The sequence below is a fragment of the Carcharhinus amblyrhynchos genome, chromosome 10 (assembly GCF_965287045.1).
Source record: "Carcharhinus amblyrhynchos chromosome 10, sCarAmb.v2.hapA, whole genome shotgun sequence".
Lineage (NCBI taxonomy): Eukaryota > Metazoa > Chordata > Chondrichthyes > Carcharhiniformes > Carcharhinidae > Carcharhinus > Carcharhinus amblyrhynchos.
Genome location: NC_137333.1, coordinates 87,210,625 through 87,230,517, shown reverse-complemented (window position 1 = coordinate 87,230,517; position 19,893 = coordinate 87,210,625). Strand labels below are relative to the sequence as shown.

The 19,893-nt window shown below is 43.3% G+C and overlaps 1 protein-coding gene across 2 annotated transcripts in view; it reads right to left on the bottom strand.

Annotated features, from left to right (window-relative positions):
• Nucleotides 1-2,716, bottom strand: part of fchsd2 (FCH and double SH3 domains 2) — a 244,362-nt gene extending 241,646 nt beyond the window's left edge. For both annotated transcript variants that reach the window (XM_080197533.1, XM_080197534.1), the window contains exons 1-2: nucleotides 2,249-2,716; nucleotides 1,257-1,354 (exon numbers count right to left, since the gene is read on the bottom strand). In XM_080197533.1, coding sequence (XP_080053659.1) covers nucleotides 1,257-1,354; nucleotides 2,249-2,269 — 119 coding nt within the window. In that variant the 5' untranslated portion in view covers nucleotides 2,270-2,716. The remainder of the gene's footprint in view (nucleotides 1-1,256; nucleotides 1,355-2,248) is intronic.
• Nucleotides 2,717-19,893: the final 17,177 nt, after the last annotated feature.

Here is a 19,893-nt window from a genome sequence, read left to right as displayed (position 1 = left end):
ACGCAATGGTATTCAATAGTAGTTTTTGACAAAAAGAACCACGTGATGCTTTTCACAACCTTACTCTAACTGATCTTAAACATCATACAAGAGAAGATTTTCTCCAAGTCAAAGTGTACAGAAATCTGCAATGAAACATATCTTGGTAAACACCTCATTCCACTTCAAAAATATGAAGGTGGTCTTACTCAAACTGAGATAGAAGGTACTATATTTTTATTAAAAAGTTATGAATACGCTGAAAGGAATATCATATTCTTTGCATTTGCAAACAGGGAGAATTCCAGTCTCAAGTTTCTGCTAAAACTTAAACATGGTCTACTGCTTCATAATTTTCTAACCCACTTCCAGCTACCTTTTAATTCTCTCAAATGAAAAATTGTTCATTTCTACAATTTGAATGCGTCATTTGCAGGACCATAAATAGAATCCCAAATGCATAGCAATGATAGAAGAGCAGTGCCAAACTGACACAGCTTTTTAAGTTATTTGCTGCATGTTTGCATTTGAAAATGACAATGGCAAGTGCAGGTGTTTTTCTAGTAATCTACTATATAGTCTAAACTGCACTGTGATTTAAAGCAGACATTTTATTTATAAATAAGAGCTGTCAGATAACCCAATAAGAGGTGTCTCTACAGTCAGATGCAGAATTATAACTTGAAATAAAGATACCAACAAAAGAATTATTATTTCAAGATACATTGAAGTTTTAAATAGCTTAAATAGCAAATATACAACAAGTACTAAACAACAAGGAAAGCGAACTTATTTTGATTCTGCCACCCACATTCAGGGCAAAACTAGAATTGCAATGTTTGCTTTCCTGCTCATGTTTACAGTGCCTACATTAGTATCAATCATAGATTAGCAAAAGGAAACTTTAAATGCAGTTGGTCTCAAAAGTAAAGCGAGTGTCTATAAAATAGCCAAAAGTAATCTCACAAGATAAATATGAAAATATAAATAGGAAGCTTACTGAAAAGTATATGGAACTCTCAACACCTGTGAATATCCTCACATATTTAATGCAATTGAACACAAGTGCACTCTTTCCGATAAGGGAGAGGTGAATACATGCAACACAGATTTCAAACGTGTTTAATTGTGTAATGAGGATAACATACTTGAGGAATTTTTAGTTTGGCACATCTATGACAGTCACAGTTTGGCCAAAGAGGAAATCGTTTAATACTCCCACAATTTGGGATATTTTTGTTCTGTCCCAGTTAGAAAACAAACGTTGGAAACCTTACCTCAAATCTTCCAGTAAATCACATTCCCCCTGATGCTTCGCCTGAAGTTTAGTCATTTGCTCAGCATGGATGTTTTTTAGTTCTTGAGTAACTTTTACCTTTGAAAGAGGAGAAAGCCCATTGTTGGTTTAAAAGGTAGCAAAGCCAAACAAATAAAATTATGTACACCCAAACCCACCAACTTAATTTTAAAAAACGCGTAAAGCAAGCACACAAATCGTCGACATTTAGTACAATTTTATGCTAATTTACGAATTAGATTTCCCCAGCAGCATAGCACAAATGTTTGAGACCTAGCATAAAATACCACAAACTAGATAAATAGTGAGAAACATTTCATGTGGGAATTTCGAAGCAGCAATGGCCATTTAAAGCCTTTTCAATCAATTCCACCATCGTGACATTTCCGCCAAAAAGTCATCGATTGAAAAAAAGATAAATTTACGCCGAGCATTTCCCAGAAAGCGCCTTTCCTTGAAATGTCCACTCTGATTTGAAGCAATTTAAGAGGACTAAAATTGTGCACATTCTGTCCTGCAGTCCCATGCTTCCATGAAGAGCAATAACAAAAAAAAACGCAAGTTTGCAACCAAAAAAACCCTGCAGAGAGAGAGAAAAAAACAATAACATCCCCCACCTCCCCTCCTTTCACATGTAAATATCTCTACAATCAGTGGGGTTCGAGACCTCAACCACACTCTTGTAATTCTGGCACAAACACCTAAAAATCACGCTCACAAGGAACAAGGATCTATATATGTATTTTTTTTTTAAAAAAAATGCCTCACCACAGTAACCCGAAAGATAAGCATATGGACACTTTATTTAATTCAAAACATCAATCCGGAGGGTGCTTTTTAAATCTGAACACTAGGGACATTGTATGCCCCCACTCCCCACCAGCCACCCACCTTCTTGAATACGACATTTCTTCACACACACATACACAACACGGTCAGCGAATAAAGATGTCTGTTTTCGGGGAAGCTCACCTTTCTCGGAGGAGGCTGCATGTCGATGAAATGACGGGAATCATAAATCCGACGTTGGGAAGGTGGGGGGGGGGTGGAGGGGTGAGGGAATATGAAGCCGAGGAGATAAGAGAGCCGCCGCCGCTGGGGAGAGAGGGAATGAGATGGTGGTGGGGTTAGGAAAATAGAAAAGGGATGAAAAGGAAGGAAATTGCGGTAGGAGGGAGGGAAGGGAAGGGAGGGGGGTGTGCTGGTTTCAGAAAGGGAGGATAGAGAGAGAGAGAGAGAGGGAGGGGGGAAGGAAAAATAAAGATAAAAGGACACTTAAGCGTGGGTTTGACTGAGAGTCACTCCGGCACCGCCATGATATCCCCCCCTCATCTCCTCCTCTCACACTAACACTCCCACTCACTGAGAGAAAAATACCGGAGAAGGGGGGGGAATGGAGAGAGGCTCGCCAGCACTAACTCCCGAGGATCCGCTGCTCAATAGCGACTTGCAGCGGTTGCGCTCGGAATCAGACAGGGCTGGAGCGGGATGGGGGCGGGCCGGGGGGGGGGGTGGAACTGCCTTCGTGTCAGCGCCGATCGGGCAGCGCTAGGCCGCGGCCGTCGCTATAGGCAACCAGCGGCCCCCGGCCGCAGAGGGAGAGGGTGGAACAATCGAGTCGGCTCCTGTCAGTCGGTCGATTGATCGGTTCGCCGCTCGCCCTCACGGACTGGAGGTGGGAGGACTGACTGACCGGATGGCTCAAATCTCCCCGCTGAGACCAACTGCAAATCAGGCCGGAGTCTGCAGCCTTTTGGTGACACTCTGACTGGACTTTCCGTCGGAAAGATTCGCATTTATATGTACATACACAGAATTGGAGATTCGGTTCTGGATAATATTTAAAGTTATTAGCGTTACAACTAGGCTGACATTAACACTGCAATGAAGTTACTGTGAAAATTTCCCCCCCAGTTGCCACACTCCGGCACCTGTTCGGGTACACGGAGGGAGAATTTAGCACGGCCAATGCATCTAACCAGCGCGTCTTTCAGATTGGGAGGAAACCAGAGCACCCAGAGGAAACCCACACAGACACAGGGAGGACGAGCAACTTAGCACAGTGACCCCAAGCTGGGATTTGAACCCCTATGGCGCTGTGAAGCAGCAATGCTAACCACTGCACCACCATATTACCCTCAATATTTAGCCCTCAATTAACGTCACAAAAGAAAAAACAGATTATCTGGACTTAAAAAAACAAAAGTGTTAGGAAACCTGGCAGCATCTATGGTGAGAAATTGAGTTAATGTTTTGAGTCCAATATGCCTTCTGTAATAGAGATTCACACCACCACCAGATGTCTCAAAGTGCTTTACAGCCAACCTGGTACTTCTGAAGCGCAGCCACAGTTGTCGGAAACATGGTAGCCAATCTGCTCTTACCAGCAACAAGGTGATAATGATCAGACATTCTTTGAAAGTAAAATGCTGCAACACTGAAGATCTGAGATTGAAAACAAGAAGTGATGGGAAAAACTCAGCAAGTTTGTAGAGACAGTTCTGACAAAGGGCTATCCAGATTTGAAACGTTGACTCTATTCTCTCCCCACAGATGCTGTCAGACTGGCTGAGATTTTCCATTATGTTCTGTATTTTGCTTCATATTCCAGCATCCGCAGTATTTTGCCTTTAGCATAGAAGTCTATGTGCCAAAGAAGCAAATCCGTATGATTCCTAACCGGAAACCATGGATGAACAGGAATATCCACTGTTTGCTGATGCCAGGTCTGAGGCATTCGAGGAAGGTGACTCTGATCTATACAAGGAAACCAGATACGATCTAAAGAGAACTGTCAAAGATACCAAGAGACAGCACCGGACCAGGCTTAGTTCTGTCTTCACCCAAAAAAGTAATATTGCATTTTCTGTTGGCTGGATAACATTCAGAAATAACATTACTGGCAGATTATTGGAGTCATTGAAGCCAATTCCCATGCATTCATTAGAATCCAGACTGAGATCAGCATGCCCAACACAAATGAACAATTAATCTTGTAATTTTCTAAATTGTGTCACTACCAGACAACCCAACATGGAATGGGGCTGGATTTGGATCACTCTTAAAAATAAATACCGTTTCTTACATTTAAATGGGTTTACAATTCAAAGTCTCTGCCTTTCTGATTACAAACATTAATCATAACGCTTAACCCTATAATTTCCTGTATATTGACAACTCTGAAAGTATACAAACATTTGAAGCAGAGTTTATTTTTTACAGATAGATCCAAAGAGATTATTTTTCTGAAGCACAGTAATAGATTGCAGAGATGAATTTCAATTAGTTTATTAAGGACATTGAAATTGGTAGATGACAAAATGTCACAGTTTATCTTGTCACCTTCTGACATACTGGTTTTTGCAAGATGCATCGGTAATGAAGTTGTTGACTAACCATGGTAATCAACCTTGTGCAATTAATCTACAACCATATAGTGAAGAAACCCCCATTGGTAGAAAGCCTTGGGAACCATAAGTCCAAATAGCTGCAACACTATTCTGCATCCTGTCCTTCTCCCCTATGTATGATATGAACGGTATGTTTTGTCTGTATAGGGTGCAAGAAACAATACTTTTTACTGTATCCCAATAGAGGTAAAAGTTCAATCAGTTCAAATTCAGTGGGCTGAATTTTGCTGAATGAGCGGTCAGTCTGACATTGGCTGGGAAACACAGTACTGTGTTCACCCCAGTCTAATGCTGGCATCGCCACATCATTGGCTGGGAAAGCAGGTTGCTGGCACTCACAGGTGGCAGACACAACTTCTCCCTCAATTTTACAGGCAATTAAGTAGCTGCCAGTGGGGTTGCTGTCTACTTCAGGATGGTCATACACTTCTGAAAGCTGCCAGCCCAGTCAGAGGACCAGCAGCTCATGAGCCTCAACTGTGCCACCAGAAACAGTGACCATTGCTGAGGCAGGCTGGAGACCTGAATTCAACAGGTAAGGGAAGAAAAATTTAAAATATTTCAGTGGCCCATTGCAGGAGGGTGTCCCCTCCTGCAGTGGGCCATTGACGGGGTGCCCCCGTCCAGAGAAATTGCTGGAACACCAGGGTGCTTCCCTGCCCGCAGCTCCCTCAATGATTAAAAAAGAAATCCTCCTGCCTTCAGGCTGACACATGGAGACCACCTTGATTTATATGAGGAGCTCCCCACATGGCATTGGGGGGGAGGGGGAAATGGGGTCGATCTTCTGTTGTTGTATCAAATGGCCCCTAATAGGGCCTTTGAGTCTTCAAATTGGCTACCCTCTAACTTGGGGTCGGCAGCTTGAGCGATCACATGTCTGCCATCAGTAAAACTCGCCAACAGCGGAACATGTTCAGGGAGCCAATGCGACAATTTACTGCACCCCTCCCCCCATCTCATTTCCTGTCTCCTGGGGGCCAGTAAAATTCTGCCCATCTATTCCTTCCATGCATACTAACTTACCATGTAGTCTGCATCCCAAAACGGTGTCTTTTAAATTAAATTGATGTAATTCACAATTGAATTAATTAAAACTGTTTCAACCATCTCCTTTGGGAATCTGTACAATAAGCCATTGAAATACTGCTTTAATATTTCCACAGGAACCTGGGCGGAAGCCGAAAATGGCAGAAAAATCTGACAAGGCCAGTGACATGAAGGTGCTGCCAAACCCAATGGCAGATCTCATTATCATTTTTTTGTTCCTTTTCCTTGGTTGGACAATAGGAGAGAAAACGAGAGGCAGGCTGCCTGGGAAAGTGCGTAGCAACCAGGACTTCAGGGAGGCATTTGGGAAAGAAGAGCCAAAAAGGCAGGGAATGAAAGAGGCCATGATTAGCAATGGTGAGGCTAAAGGCTTCCTTGATGAACAGTGGGGAGTATTGGGAAAAAAACAATTATTTTTTGAAGCTGGCAGCTCCCACCTCCCTTCATTGCCATGTTTCCTGATTCCTAGGAGACCTGTACAGTTGGGCTCTAAATTACATTGTAAGGAGCTGATTTAAATATAGAGTTGCTGTATCACATGATGTGCATCATGTTAGGGACACATTCCCACCTCCCCCCCTCCAAAGATCGTATCCACTTAGCACTGGACACTGAAACACAGACTTGATGAGAGGCCAGGGCTAAGAACAAGGGGAACTGGACAACTGGACTGACAAGGGTGAGAGCAGAGGCCAGGGCAGGCCAGATAAAGCCAGCGGCATCAGCCAGCCAGGAGCACCTGTGGTCGTCGAGCTTTGGAGCCCAGCCATGTAAGTGAGAGGTGAGCAGTGGAACATGTGAGGGCTAGGCAAGTGTAGTTATTATGTAATTTCTCAAATAAAAATACTAAGACTATACAATATGCCAATGAGGTTGTACCAATACCCTCTACAATTGTAGCAAAACATTTCTATTTGAGGGGCAGCACTGTGGCACAGTGGTTAGCATTGCTGCCTCACAATGGCAGGGACCTAGATTCGATCCCTGGCTTAGGTCACTGCCTGTGTGGAGTCTGCACGTTCTTCCCATGTCTGCGTGGATTTCCTCCGGGTGCTTCGTTTTCCTCCCACAGTTTCAAAGACATGCTGCATTGACCCAAACAGGCACTGGAGTGTGGCAACTCGAGAAATTTCACAGTAACTTCATTGCAGTGTTGATGTCAGCCTTACTTGTGATTAATAATAAATAAACTTTAAACTTTCAGATTCCATTCCTCTTGCAATACATGACATCTTATCATTTATCTTCCTAATCATTTGCTGTACCTGCTTTCTAACTTTTTGTGATTCATGTACCAGAACACCCAAATCCCTCTGTACTTCAGAGTTTTGCAATCTCTCACTATTAAACATGCTGTTTTTTCCTTCTTCCTGCTAAAGTGAACAAATTCGTGTTTTCCCACATTATAATCATATTATAGTTTACTGCCTGTATGATTTTCCTGGGTTCCATGATTTGCACACATATCTAGAAAAGTGTTTGGTGCATCCAGTCCTGAAAATAAACTATCACAGAGTTGCACTATCTACAGAATAGTGACTTACAGGCAATATCTGAAATAGGAAATACATTCTTGAGAATTGAAAGGCCAGACCATAACACTACCAGATCATCCTTAGTCACCATGGCCAGATTTGACAGTCTGTATCCATATGCCGAATATCAGACTTGTGATTGGCACTACATTAATTTGTTTTCCTGTGGAAACAAGGCATCAGTTAGGCTTAACTTTCATTAGGTGACATGTTTTCCTCAATTTCAGGGCATCATAGATGACATCTCTATGGCATTAGGACTCATTATATGAGAACTGAGGCCTAAAGGGAGTTTGGACTCAATTAATACTAAACTTGTTAATTGATCACAAAAACATTATATTACCCATCAGTGAGTGCTATCCAGAAAGTAGACATAATATTTTCATTATGTGGCAGCCCGTGATGCCTGCATTATAAGAAGAAAGCATTGGAGCTGTTTAAGTTGCCTCACTAAATGTTATGATCCCACCAAAGATATTACGGATAAAATTTGTGAGGCATATGTTTTATTTGGATATGCTTATATAGATCGCAGGGAGGGGATCCTATCACAAGAAACAGCATAGCCCATCCTCTACCCAGACAGTGCAACTGGGCTTGTAGCATCAGTGAGCTCATTCTCATTGCTGTCTTCCATATAAAATGAGGCCTATAATCATGTATTTCGTTTGGGGAAATTCTAGATATTTATTCTGCATACAAAATGAGAAAAAGAAATGTTAACACTATTTGTGAGGGAGTTCTACTGCCAGAGTAGTGTTGTGTATTAATTCCCAATTGACATTCTGCAAACATTTTGGACTGAGAAATTTGAGCTGCTGCTGTGACCCTGCTGGTCTATGGATTATAACAGCAGCAAACTGCATTGCCTTAGGATGGTTACAAGAACAGAATATCCAAGAATGTTTCACAAACAGGTGCAATGCAAACAATACCATTCAGGAAGCAAAATGTGATGAGATTGGTTAATGGTAGTCCTACCAAGTACCCACCGAGAGCATGTCCTGTACCCATTACACATTGTGATGAGCTCCAGCAGAACTGTTTATTTACTAATACCATTTCTGGGAGCATGACCTCAGTCTTATGTTATTCAGACTTTAATGAGCTAAGTGCATGCCTCAATTCCCACTGTATTAGCCATGCACATGAAGTGGGTGAATAAAACTCCTCAGTACCCAAAAATACGGATTGCCTTCACCTAACGTGCACCACTCTTATGGATGCAAATCATTCATTATCAGCTGCATCATTTTGTGACAGAATTTCTGACTTTGTGTTTTGAACTCTAAAGCTAATATATGAAATTTGCCTGCTTATTGGGCCAGTCATGTCATTATTTCTTCACAGTTTGGTCATGACTTGTCTTTCAGAGAGCAAGTTAATTGCTCGACGGAGAGTGGAGTCATCAGCAAAGACAACAATATCACTGTTGAACACATACACAAGTAATTTGAGATGTATTTTCCACAGGGTCATTGAAGGATATTAGAACAGTTTGAGGCAAAACCTTTGACTGCCAAATCTCATCGTTTTTCCAAAGTGAATAACCTGTTTATGCTCACATTTTTTTCATGTTTTAGAAATTCCAAGTGAACCATTAGTTATAAAAAGCTGCTGCGTGAAATCCTTGATAGTTTATTGTTTATCACTGTTAATGTTATGGATTTTCTTTATGGAACATTTAGTGCTTGGGATGTTCAAATTTTATGTTTTAAAAGATGCTGCTGTGACTTATTCAAAAGATGGGCCAGGATTCTCCCAAAAAGATTCTAAGTGGCAAATTTGCGTAAAAACTGGAGTAAAAAAAATTGGAGTGGCAGCACAGTGACACAGTGGTTAGCATTGCTGCCTCACAGCTACAGGGACTTGGGTTCAATTCACGGCTCGGGTCACTGTCTGTGCGGAGTCTGCACGTTCTCCCCGTGTCCGTGTGGGTTTCCTCCGACTGCTCCAGTTTCCTTCCACAGTCTGAAAGACATGCTGGTTAGGTGCATTGACCTGAACAGGCTCTGTAGCGTAGCGACTAGGGGAATTTCATAGTAACTTCATTGCAGTGTTAATGTAAGCCTTACTTGTGAACAATAAACTTTAATAAATAAACTTTTAAATCCCACAGGCTTTTTAAGCAAGATTTTCAAAATGAATCTCCCACACTTTGTGCATCACAGAGAGCCCTAGCGTGAACCGTGGTAAGAATCTGTGGCCTATTCCTGCTGGAGAGGCCGGCAACATGGCACTGAGCGGGCCACTGTGCATGCACCGATGTGTCATAGCGAAGATTGATACATGAACAGTAGCCCACACTGCTGACCTGTCCCGCGACCCCACAATGCTGAAACTCCAATCCCCCCACGCCACGATCGCTGACCTTTCAGACGTCTCTGGACCAGCCCAGACCCCCTCCTCCCTGCAGCCTCCCCCCCACCCCAAGCAGGCCGACCCCACCCCAATGACCAACCCCAAATGCAGAATGGCAACAGGACCACCCCAACCAAACTCTCTCCAAAAGACCCTACCCCATCTGGCCTCATCCCTTTGCACTGCCTGATGCCTGGTGGGCAGTGCCAAGGTGCCCCCTTGGGTATTGCCATTTTGCCCCATGGGCAGTGCCAGGGACACCCCTCATCCCCTTACTCCTGACCTCCTGGGGGGGCTTCCATGGCCTCCCTTCACTCCAGCATGGTTGGGCTGCCAGCTGCCCATTAATGGGGAGCTGCTGTAAACCTTGTTGGAGTAAAATACTCCTGGCATGGGGGAGAAGCTTGTGAGCCCAGAGACTTCAGTTCTAGGCCTGCTAACCAGATGGAAATTTGAATTGAAATCAACTCCATGCCAATTTCCGGCGTGGAGCTGATGATGCCAGAAATTTGAGCCAGAGACACATGGAGGCCATGGTGCCCAGAAGGGAGCCTGTTAAATAGCCTCCGCTTACATTTCCCGGCCCTTTGTGCTGCTAGAGCAGCAATATTGGGCTGGGAGAATTGATCCTGTGCTGTTTCGATGATGTCAGGGTAAGAAACAATCAGTGCCAAATCATAGAAAATCTACAATGCAGAAAGAGGCCATTTGGCCCATCAAGCCTGCACCGACCACAATCCTACCCAGGCCCCATCCCTGTATCCCTACATATTTACCCGTTCATCCCTATAACCCACACATCCCGGGACACTAAGGGGCAATTTAGCCTGGCCAATCAACCTAACCTGCGTACCTTTGGACTGTGGGAGGAAACCGGAGCACCCTGAGCAAACCCACACAGACACAGGGAAAATGTGCAAACTCCACACAGACAGAAAATAAATAAAATTAGCAACAAGACTTAATTCCACAATTCTTAAAATGATTCAGTTGATCCCAGATCTATCCTGGCAAGTTTTAAGTATATAACGAATATTTTTCATATGGTAATTATTTTTCATTTTGAGGTCTTTTTTCAATCAACCTTTTCATTTATTTTGTGTTCAAAAAGTGACCTGTATAAAATAATCTGGAATTCATACAGAACTGCAAGTGAAGAAATATCCAATCAATGTCACTGGGTTCTGTGTAACAAATCATCCTATTTAACCATAAATCGATTGACATGCAAACAGGTCCAAACCTGGCCATAAATCAAGCACTTAAAATTTGTATATTTATCTAGATGGAGGAAAGTAAGTAACACTCTGATTTGGTTGCAATGTTGTATCATCCAGCAGAAGTTGATGTTAAATTACAACACATACATTGTAATTTTCCATAATAATTATGACCTTCTGTGATAATATTAATTTCAACACCAGCACTATAATCCTTAGACTGCTGAACCTGCAAACAGAGTGATAATAATTATTTTCAATTTCTCTGAATATTGTTTTCTCTCTTCGTGGGGATACTGGAGCCTGAGTTTTCTGCATCACATGGCTTGATTTAACAAGAAAGGAGGCCTTGTGTTGCAGTGACAGCATCATTACCACTGGACCAGAAGCTCCAGGTTCGGGTTCAATGCTAAAGTTTATTTATTTGTGTCACAGGTAGGTTTACATTAACACTGCAATGAAGTTACTGTGAAAATCCCTTAGTTGCCACACTCTGGTGCCTCTTTGGGCACAATGAAGGAGAATTTAGTCTGGCCAATGCATCTAACCAGCACGTCTCTCAGACTGTGGGAGGAAACTGGAGCACCCGGAGGAAACCCCACACAGACATGGGGGGAAATGTGCAGACCCAACAGTGACCCAAGCTGGGAAGCAAACCTGAGTCCCCAGTGCTGTGGTGCAGTAGTGCCGACCACTATGCCACCATGCTGCCCAGATCCCCAGAGCATTATCCTGGGTCTCTGGGCTAGTAGTCCAGTGGCAATACTACCCTGACACCCCCTCTGCTAAATGTGGTCATGGATCTCTTATATCAACCTGTGCACCAAACAGGGTCTTGGTTGGACCGCTGACAGTTCAGCACTCCGACAGTATTGTGCTGGGGCTTATTGGCCACAGAAGGAATGTTTAATGCCATTCAACTCATTGATAATCAGCTTGGGAGTTCTTCCACCATCTCCCCCCCCACTATTCCTCAAAGGAAATCACAATGTGAGTTCAAAGATACGCCAAAAATATTGACAAGGATTGAGTCAGTTATGTCAAATCTCTGTAATCTTTGCAGTGAATCAGTTTTCCACCAGCACTTCTAGTGGACAAGAAAAGGTGCTTGGTTACTTTTAGGAGGGATTTCGGCTTCACTCAAGGTGAGACTCAATAATGAAAGGATAAAATTGATCCCTAAGGGTTGAATTTTCTATGTATGTATCTATGTATGACAGCTCCAAAGGATCAGGACCTTTATAGTAAGAGAATTTGAGTATAGGAGTAGGGATGTTTTATTACAATTGCATGGGGTACTGGTGCGGAGTATCTGGAGTATTGTGTGGAGTTTTGGCATTCTTCTATGAGGACGGATGCCCTTGCTATAGAGGACGACTCTTAGCTGAAAATCGATGTCATACATAGAAATATGCATAGAAAATAAAAGTAGGGGTCAGCCATTCAGCCCTTTGAGCCTGCTCCACCATTCATTATGATAATGGCTGATCACCAAATTAATATCCTGATCTTGCCTTCTCCCCATATCCCTTGATCCCTTTTGGCCCAAGAGGTATACCTAATTTTTTCTTGAAATCACACAACATTTTGCCTCCAACTACTTCTGTGGTCGTGAATTTCACAGATTCACTTCTCTCTGGGTGAAGAAATTTTTCCTCACCTCAGTCCTGAAAGGTTTACCCCTTATCCTCAAACTATGACCCCTAGTTCTGGACTCCCCCATCATTGGGAACATTCTTATCTATCAAATCCTGTTAGGATTTTGTAAGTTTCTCAGATCCCCTCTCACTCTTCCAAACCCCAGTGAATATAATCCTACTCAACTTAGTCTCTCCTTCAGTGACAGTCCTGCCATCCCTGGTAAATCTTCTCTCTATGACAAGAACATCCTTCCTCAAATAAGGACACCAAATCTGCACTCAATACTCCAGGTGTGGCCTCACCAATGCTCTATACAATTGCAGGAAAACATTCCTGTCGCTGCACTCAAATCCTCTCGCTGTGAAGACTAACATACCATTTACCTTCTTTACTGCCTGCTGAACCTGCTCACTTACTTTCAGCAGAGGTCTGAGAGGGAGTCAGCGAGGGCAAGAACAAAGACCAGAGCAGACCAGATAAAACCAGCAGCAGCCAGCCAACCAGTCAGGAGCACACATGGTTATCAATGCTTGAGGCACGGTCTCTCAACAAGAGGTGAGCAGTCAGAAGGTGTGAGGGCCAGACAGGCACTGGTATGGTTTTCAGGAGTAGTGAGGCAACTTGACCGGAGGCCAAGACTGAGAGTGAGGAGGACTGGGCAACTGGACTGGCCAAGGTAAGAGCAGAGACCAGGCCAGATAGCCAGCAACAGCAGCCACGCAAACAGTGAGGCACCAGTACAGTTGCGAGCTTAGGTCATCATGTGGGGCAGCTTCAATGGTGACTCAACCCTCAGGCCAGAGTTGAGGAGGGCTGGGCAGGTGAGGGCAAGGCTAGGCAGTGAGGTGAGGTCGTTGAGGTGAGCAGGGGCAGCTTGAACCCCAGGGCTGAGGAGGACAGAGAAATTGATGGCATGATCTTATGTTGAAAACTTTGATCGAAGTGTACATCTAGTAGCCTAGTCCGTTCCCTTCAAACAAGTATCACCTGACCAGGACTTCTTTACATCTCTGCTTCTCATATGGTAAATATCCCAGTTTCTGTTATAAATTTCCTTGCTCCTTTGCTACCAAGTAAATTCCCCCTGTCAACCTTAGTTCAGAGGAGCCACCATGTCGTCATGGATTCAAGCCCCACTACTAAGATTTGAACACACATCTGAGCTAAATGTCAGTGGGTGCTGAAGGAGTGCTGGACAGTAAGGTGCTGTATGTCAGATGAGAAGTTAAGCCAAGGTCCCACTTCTTTCAGATGGATATTAAAGCTCGCATTGTGCTATTAAAATGTCAGGGCATTCTCCTCATGACTTGTCCAACCGACACTACCAAAGAAATATCATTGCTATTTTTATTAGACCCTGCTGTGTGAAAAAAATGGCTGCCCTGTGTCATTATAATAATGACTGCATTGGAAAAGCTCTTCCTTCAATGCAATGAGCCTTGGGATGTCTTTGAAGAATGCTGTAAAATGCAAATCCTTTTTCACCATTCATCACATTGCCAATTCTTCATTGGAACCTTTCCAACTATCACTGTATTCACACCAGTTCCAACTATTGTACAAACGCATAGGGTCCTGATTGAACTGAGAGAGCTGTAACAGACTCACGTAGTACACATAGTCACAGTACACTGACTCATCAATGCTTCATTGCATCACCTGTATCTTTACAAAAGACAGAGGTTTGGAGCAGTTTATGCCATGGTCATTTTTGCCATGTCTCATATGTCTCTGTCTTAACAATAGGCACTAGTGACCTATTTTGAGCAGATACTGTGAAGCGAAGTACAGAGACATATTATGCAATTCTTTAATTGAAATCAGATAGCTACATTCTTGTTGATCTCTGGAGTTAATTTATTCTGAGAAAAGGTTTAAGTGTTACATTATGTCAGTGCCTGAGGAAGAACAGAAAATCTATATTTGTGTAACATTTTAAAAACCTGCAACTTTATTAAAGTTAGGCATCAATATCATAGACCCAGTTCCATGCTAATTGTTTTTCTTTTATTATTTTAATTTAATTTGATCTCTCCTATTTTATACATTGCATTATCTTGTATTCCCCTTTCAATGCTTATCAATTCTAATGTAGAAAGCTAACTATCTGAGATTTTTCCTCCTCAATTAGTTGCAGCTGGTATCAAGGATGCACAGTACATGCAATAATCATAGCCAATCTTGACTGCACCTCTTCATGAAATAGTGTGCCAATGTATTGTTGCAACAACAAGGCTGGTAACATATATATTTAAGTGGTTGCAGATCGCTTTCAAAGCGGATCACATAATTTTATGGTGAAATCATTAGGGTGATGCAGAGGCTGCTATTTTACTTTCAGTTTGTATTCTGTACAGATAAGGGGTCCTAGAATAAATCTAGTATTGTTAGTTTGAATCTACATGTGCGAACCATATCTTTTTGTTTAAAACCCACAATCCCTAACAAAGTTAGGACATTGCAAAAATAAAACTGGCAATGAGGATGGGATTTTGATTAATGGATTATCCAAGGGGGATAATAGATTACAAGGAAGATTCAAACCTGAAAAACATATTCATGCCACAAGAAGTTAGGATCTGGAATTGTGATGGAAACTGATTCAGTTGTGGCTTTCAAAAGGGAATTGTATCATTACCTGAAAAGAAAAAAATGTGCAGGCCACAGCGAATAGGCTGGGGAATGGCAGTAGATCATTCATGCTCATGCAAAGAGCTAAGACTGTCATGATGGGTGAATAGCCTCTGCTGTGCTGTAAATATTCTACGATTCTATGAAATGGCAATAGGAGTGTAGGAAGACAGTGGAATGATGGAAGTTCGGAATAAGGATTGGATGAGGTAAAGTAGCCAAAAGAGAAGAAAAGAAAAATGACATCATTTGGTGACAGGAAGGGGCGGAGTGAGGAGAGAAGGCCCAAACAGAATAATAGCATGAAGGAGCAATCTCAGGTCAAGGATAGCAGCCAAAATGGTTACTGAATAGATCCAGATCCAGACCACCTATTCTGCTAATTCTGCTGTTGTTATTAATGTGACTAGGAAAACCTGACACAAAGATTCTCCTGTGATTATGGGAAAGCAGAATCATTGACTCACGTCAGCCTGTGTGTTTAATCTTTGTTAATACATCAGAGTGAAGCTTTCTTGTTTGCTTCAATGTGCTCACCCCATCCAACTTCGTTGGTAGAATCTGTCAGCCTTAAATATTCTTTCTTTATTAGTTGTTAAAATGGTGAATTAGCATAATTTCCTGTTTCCAGTGTTTGGCCCATATAATTGCAGGTGGTAAATTAACAAGTATGCAGGCAACAAAGAACTCAGCTGCAAACTTGGAGCTTCTGTCCCTGACAACAGTTACCACATACATAAATACCTATCTCTTTATCTTTCTCGCATATCAATCGTGAGTTCATCTATCAGCTCTCATCTACATTTTGTTGTTCTAAGACTAGGTGAAATTCTGTTTTATAAACATCAGATATTAGCTCCAGGAGATTATTGGGAAATTACATTGTGTAATGCTCAAAGTAAAACATCCTGTCAGTCTTTAGCTTTAATGATGATGGGCCGTTTACTATCAGCAGGTTGAGACAGATGAGAGTGAAGGGATATGGGTTTGTGGATACTACATCACAGCATAATTAGTGTCAGAAACGGGGTCATAAGACTAGATCATCCAAATAAACAGTATTTGCAACTCTGAGCCAAGGAGAAAGTAACACTGTGTGGAACAGTTCTAATAAATTTAGAAAACAATTTTGTTAACTGAGCAAGGAAAATTCCTTCTTGTCCACTTGAGATTCCAACACAAAGCAAGACCATTGCATTCAGCACCAGACAGCATCTGCAACGGTGAAAGGATTTGTTGCGTCTGGTTGCTGTTATGTTTCTGCACCAGACATATACCAGTGAGCTACGTACAAAACTACCTAGTGGTCTCTGTTTGAGGATAAGGGGTAAACCTTTTCGGACTGAAATGAGAAATTTCTTCACACAGAGGGTGGTGAATGTGTGGAATTCACTACTACGGAAAGTAGTTGAGGCCAAAACGTTGTGTGATTTCAAGAAGGATTAGATATAGCTCTTGGGACTAAAGGGATCAAGGGATATATTGGGCAGGGGAGATCAGGATGTTGAATGTGATGATCGGCCATGATCAAAATGAATGGGCGGAGCATTCTTGAAGGGCCAAATGGTCTACTGCTGCTTCTAGTTTCTATGTTTAAAAAACAAAACCAGGTTAAAAAAAATTGATGCAGATTAAAGATCTTTTCTGATCTGAGTTTGAGTTTATTTATTAGTGTTACACGTAGGCTTGCATGAACACTGAAATGAAGTTACTGTGAAAATCCCCTAATCGCCATACTCTGGCACCTGTTCAAGTACACTAAGGGAGAATTTAGCATGGCCAATGCACCTAACTGGCACGTCTTCTGGACAATGGGAGGAAACCGCACCACCTGGAGGAAACCCACATAGACACAGGGAGAGCGTGCAGGCTCTGCACAGATAGTGACCCAAGCCAGAAATTGAACCCAGGTCCCTGGCACTGTGAGGCAGCAGTGCTAACCAGTGTGCTACTGTGCTGCCCAAGCACGATCTCAATATTTCTTTTCTCCTTAAGCAGTAGAAATCTTGTTAGTTTAGATTAATTGTTGAAAATTAAATCATGCAATTTATTGAACTGCCACAATTGAATAAACCTATTGCAGATCAATAGGTGTTTCTGAAAATATTTCATCCAAAAGATATTTGATGACGTTCCACATACACTGTTAATAGTTAAGCTCAGGTCGAGGTACTTCTTGGAAGTATCAAGTACCCGTTCTAAACCGCCCCCCCTTTATCTTGAGGCTGTGCCCCCTAGTCCTACTATCCTTTCTGAGCGGGAAGAGTCTCTCCACCTCTATCCTATCCATCCCATTCATCATCTTATACGTCTCAATGAGATCTCCCCTCATTCTTCTAAACTCTTAACGAGTACAAGCCTAGTTTATTCAGCCTCTCCTCATAGCTCAACCCCCTCAACTCCGGCATCAGCCTAGTAAACCTCCTCTGCACTCCCTCCAAGGCCAAAATATCCTTGCGTAAGTACGGCGCCCAAAACTGCACACAGTACTCCAGCTGCGGCCTCACCAATGCCCTATACAGCCGCAGCAAGACCTCCCTACTTTTATATTCAATCCCCCTCGCTATGAAGGCCAGCATCCCATTAGCCTTCCTGACCACCTGCTGCACCTGCAAGCTGGGTTTTTGCGACTCATGCACAAGGACCCCGAGGTCCCTCTGCACCGTCGCCTGCTACAGTTTTTCGCCACGTAAGTAATAATACTTCCTAAAATTGTTCCTACCAAAGTGGACCACCTCGCACTTGCCAACATTAAATTCCATTTGCCAGTTCCTGGCCCATTCGCCCAGCCTATCTAGATCCTTCTGTAGACTCTCCACACCCTCCGCACAATTTGCTGTTCCACCAATCTTGGTGTCATCAGCAAATTTCGACACCATACACTCGGTTCCCTCCTCTAGATCATCTATATAAATGGTAAATAGCTGAGGCCCCAGCACCGACCCCTGGGGCACTCCACTAGTCACCATCCGCCAATCCGAATAGCACCCATTGACCCCCACTCTCTGCCTCCTATCTGACAACCAATCCTCTATCCACGCTAACACCCTACCCCCAACTCCATGTCCCCTGACCTTCTGCAATAACCTCTTGTGAGGTACCTTGTCAAACGCCTTCTGAAAATCAAGAAAGACTACATCCACCGGCTCTCCTCTATCCACCGCCCTAGAGACATCCTCATAGAACTCCAGTAAATTTGTCAGACACAACTTCCCTTTAACGAAACCGTGCTGCGTCTGCTCTATCAAGCAATTCCCCTCAAGATGTCACGCTATTTCCTCCTTGATGACGGATTCTAACATTTTACCTACAACAGACGTTAAACTAACCGGCCTATAATTTCCTGCCTTTTGCCTGGCACCCTTCTTAAACAACGGCGTAACATTAGCCGTTTTCCAATCTTCCGGCACTTCCCCGGAATCCAGCGACGTCTGGAAAATAACCACCAAGGCATCCACTATCACCTCCGCCATTTCTTTCAGAACCCTCGGATGCATTCCATCCGGTCCTGGGGACTTGTCCACAATCAGCCCCTCCAGTCTGTCGAGCACCGCCTCTCTAGTAACAGTAATGTCATTAAGACCCTCCAGTCCTACCACCTTTCCATCTCTAACACCCGGCAAATTATTCACATCCTCCTCCGTGAAGACAGAAACAAAAAAGTTATTCAAGACCTTAGCCATATCCCCATCCCCTACCACTAAGTCCCCCTTCTCATCCTCTAAGGGACCAACGTTCACCCTAGCCAGCCTCTTCCTTTTTATATATTTATAAAAACTCTTGCTATCCTTTTTTTATATTAAGCGCTAGCCCAGCTTCATAGTTTCTCCTACCCTTCTTTATCAACTTCTTTGTCAATCTTTGTTGACATTTAAACCTCTCCCAATCCTCTTCTCGCCCACTACTCTTAGCTACTCTAAATTCCTCCGCTTTTAATTTAACACTTTCCTTCACCTCCTTCGTTATCCACGGCTTATTACCCCTCCTCCTACTGTCCTTTTTGACCATCGGAATAAATTTCTGCTGAGCACCAAGAAAGATCTCCTTAAAGATCCTCCACTGCTCCTCAGCTGACCTACCTTCCAACGCGCTCCCCCAGTCCACATTCGCCAATTCTTCTCTCATCCTACCGTACTCCCCTCTGTTCAAACAAAGGACGCGCATCCGGGAACCCACTTTCTCCTCCTCCATCTGCACCAGAAACTCCACCATACAATGATCACTCTCCCCAAGAGGATCCTTCACCGCAAGGTCCCTAATTCTACCCGCCTCATTACATAACACCACATCCAAGGTAGCTCGCTCCCTCGTCGGCTCCAACACACACTGTTCAAGGAAACTATCCCGGCAGCATTCCAAGAACTCCTCCTCGAGCCCACCGCGTCCAACATGGGTCAACCAATCAATATGTAGATTGAAATCCCCCATAACTACGGCCGTCCCATTCCTGCACGCCGCACTTATTTGCGCGTTAACAGCCCGCCCCACCTCCAGATCATTATTCGGGGGCCTATAGACGACACCCACCAGCGTCTTCCTCCCTTTGCTGTTCCTAATCTCTACCCACACGATTCCACTTTCTGCTCCTTGGCTCCAATATCATCCCTTGCTACCACCCTGATGCTATCCTTAATCAGCAGAGCTACGCCCCCCCCTTTTTCCTCCCGCCTATCCTTCCTAAACACTTGATACCCCTGGACATTCAGCTCCCAGTCCCTGTCACCTTGCAGCCACGTCTCTGTAATGGCCACCAGATCATATCCATT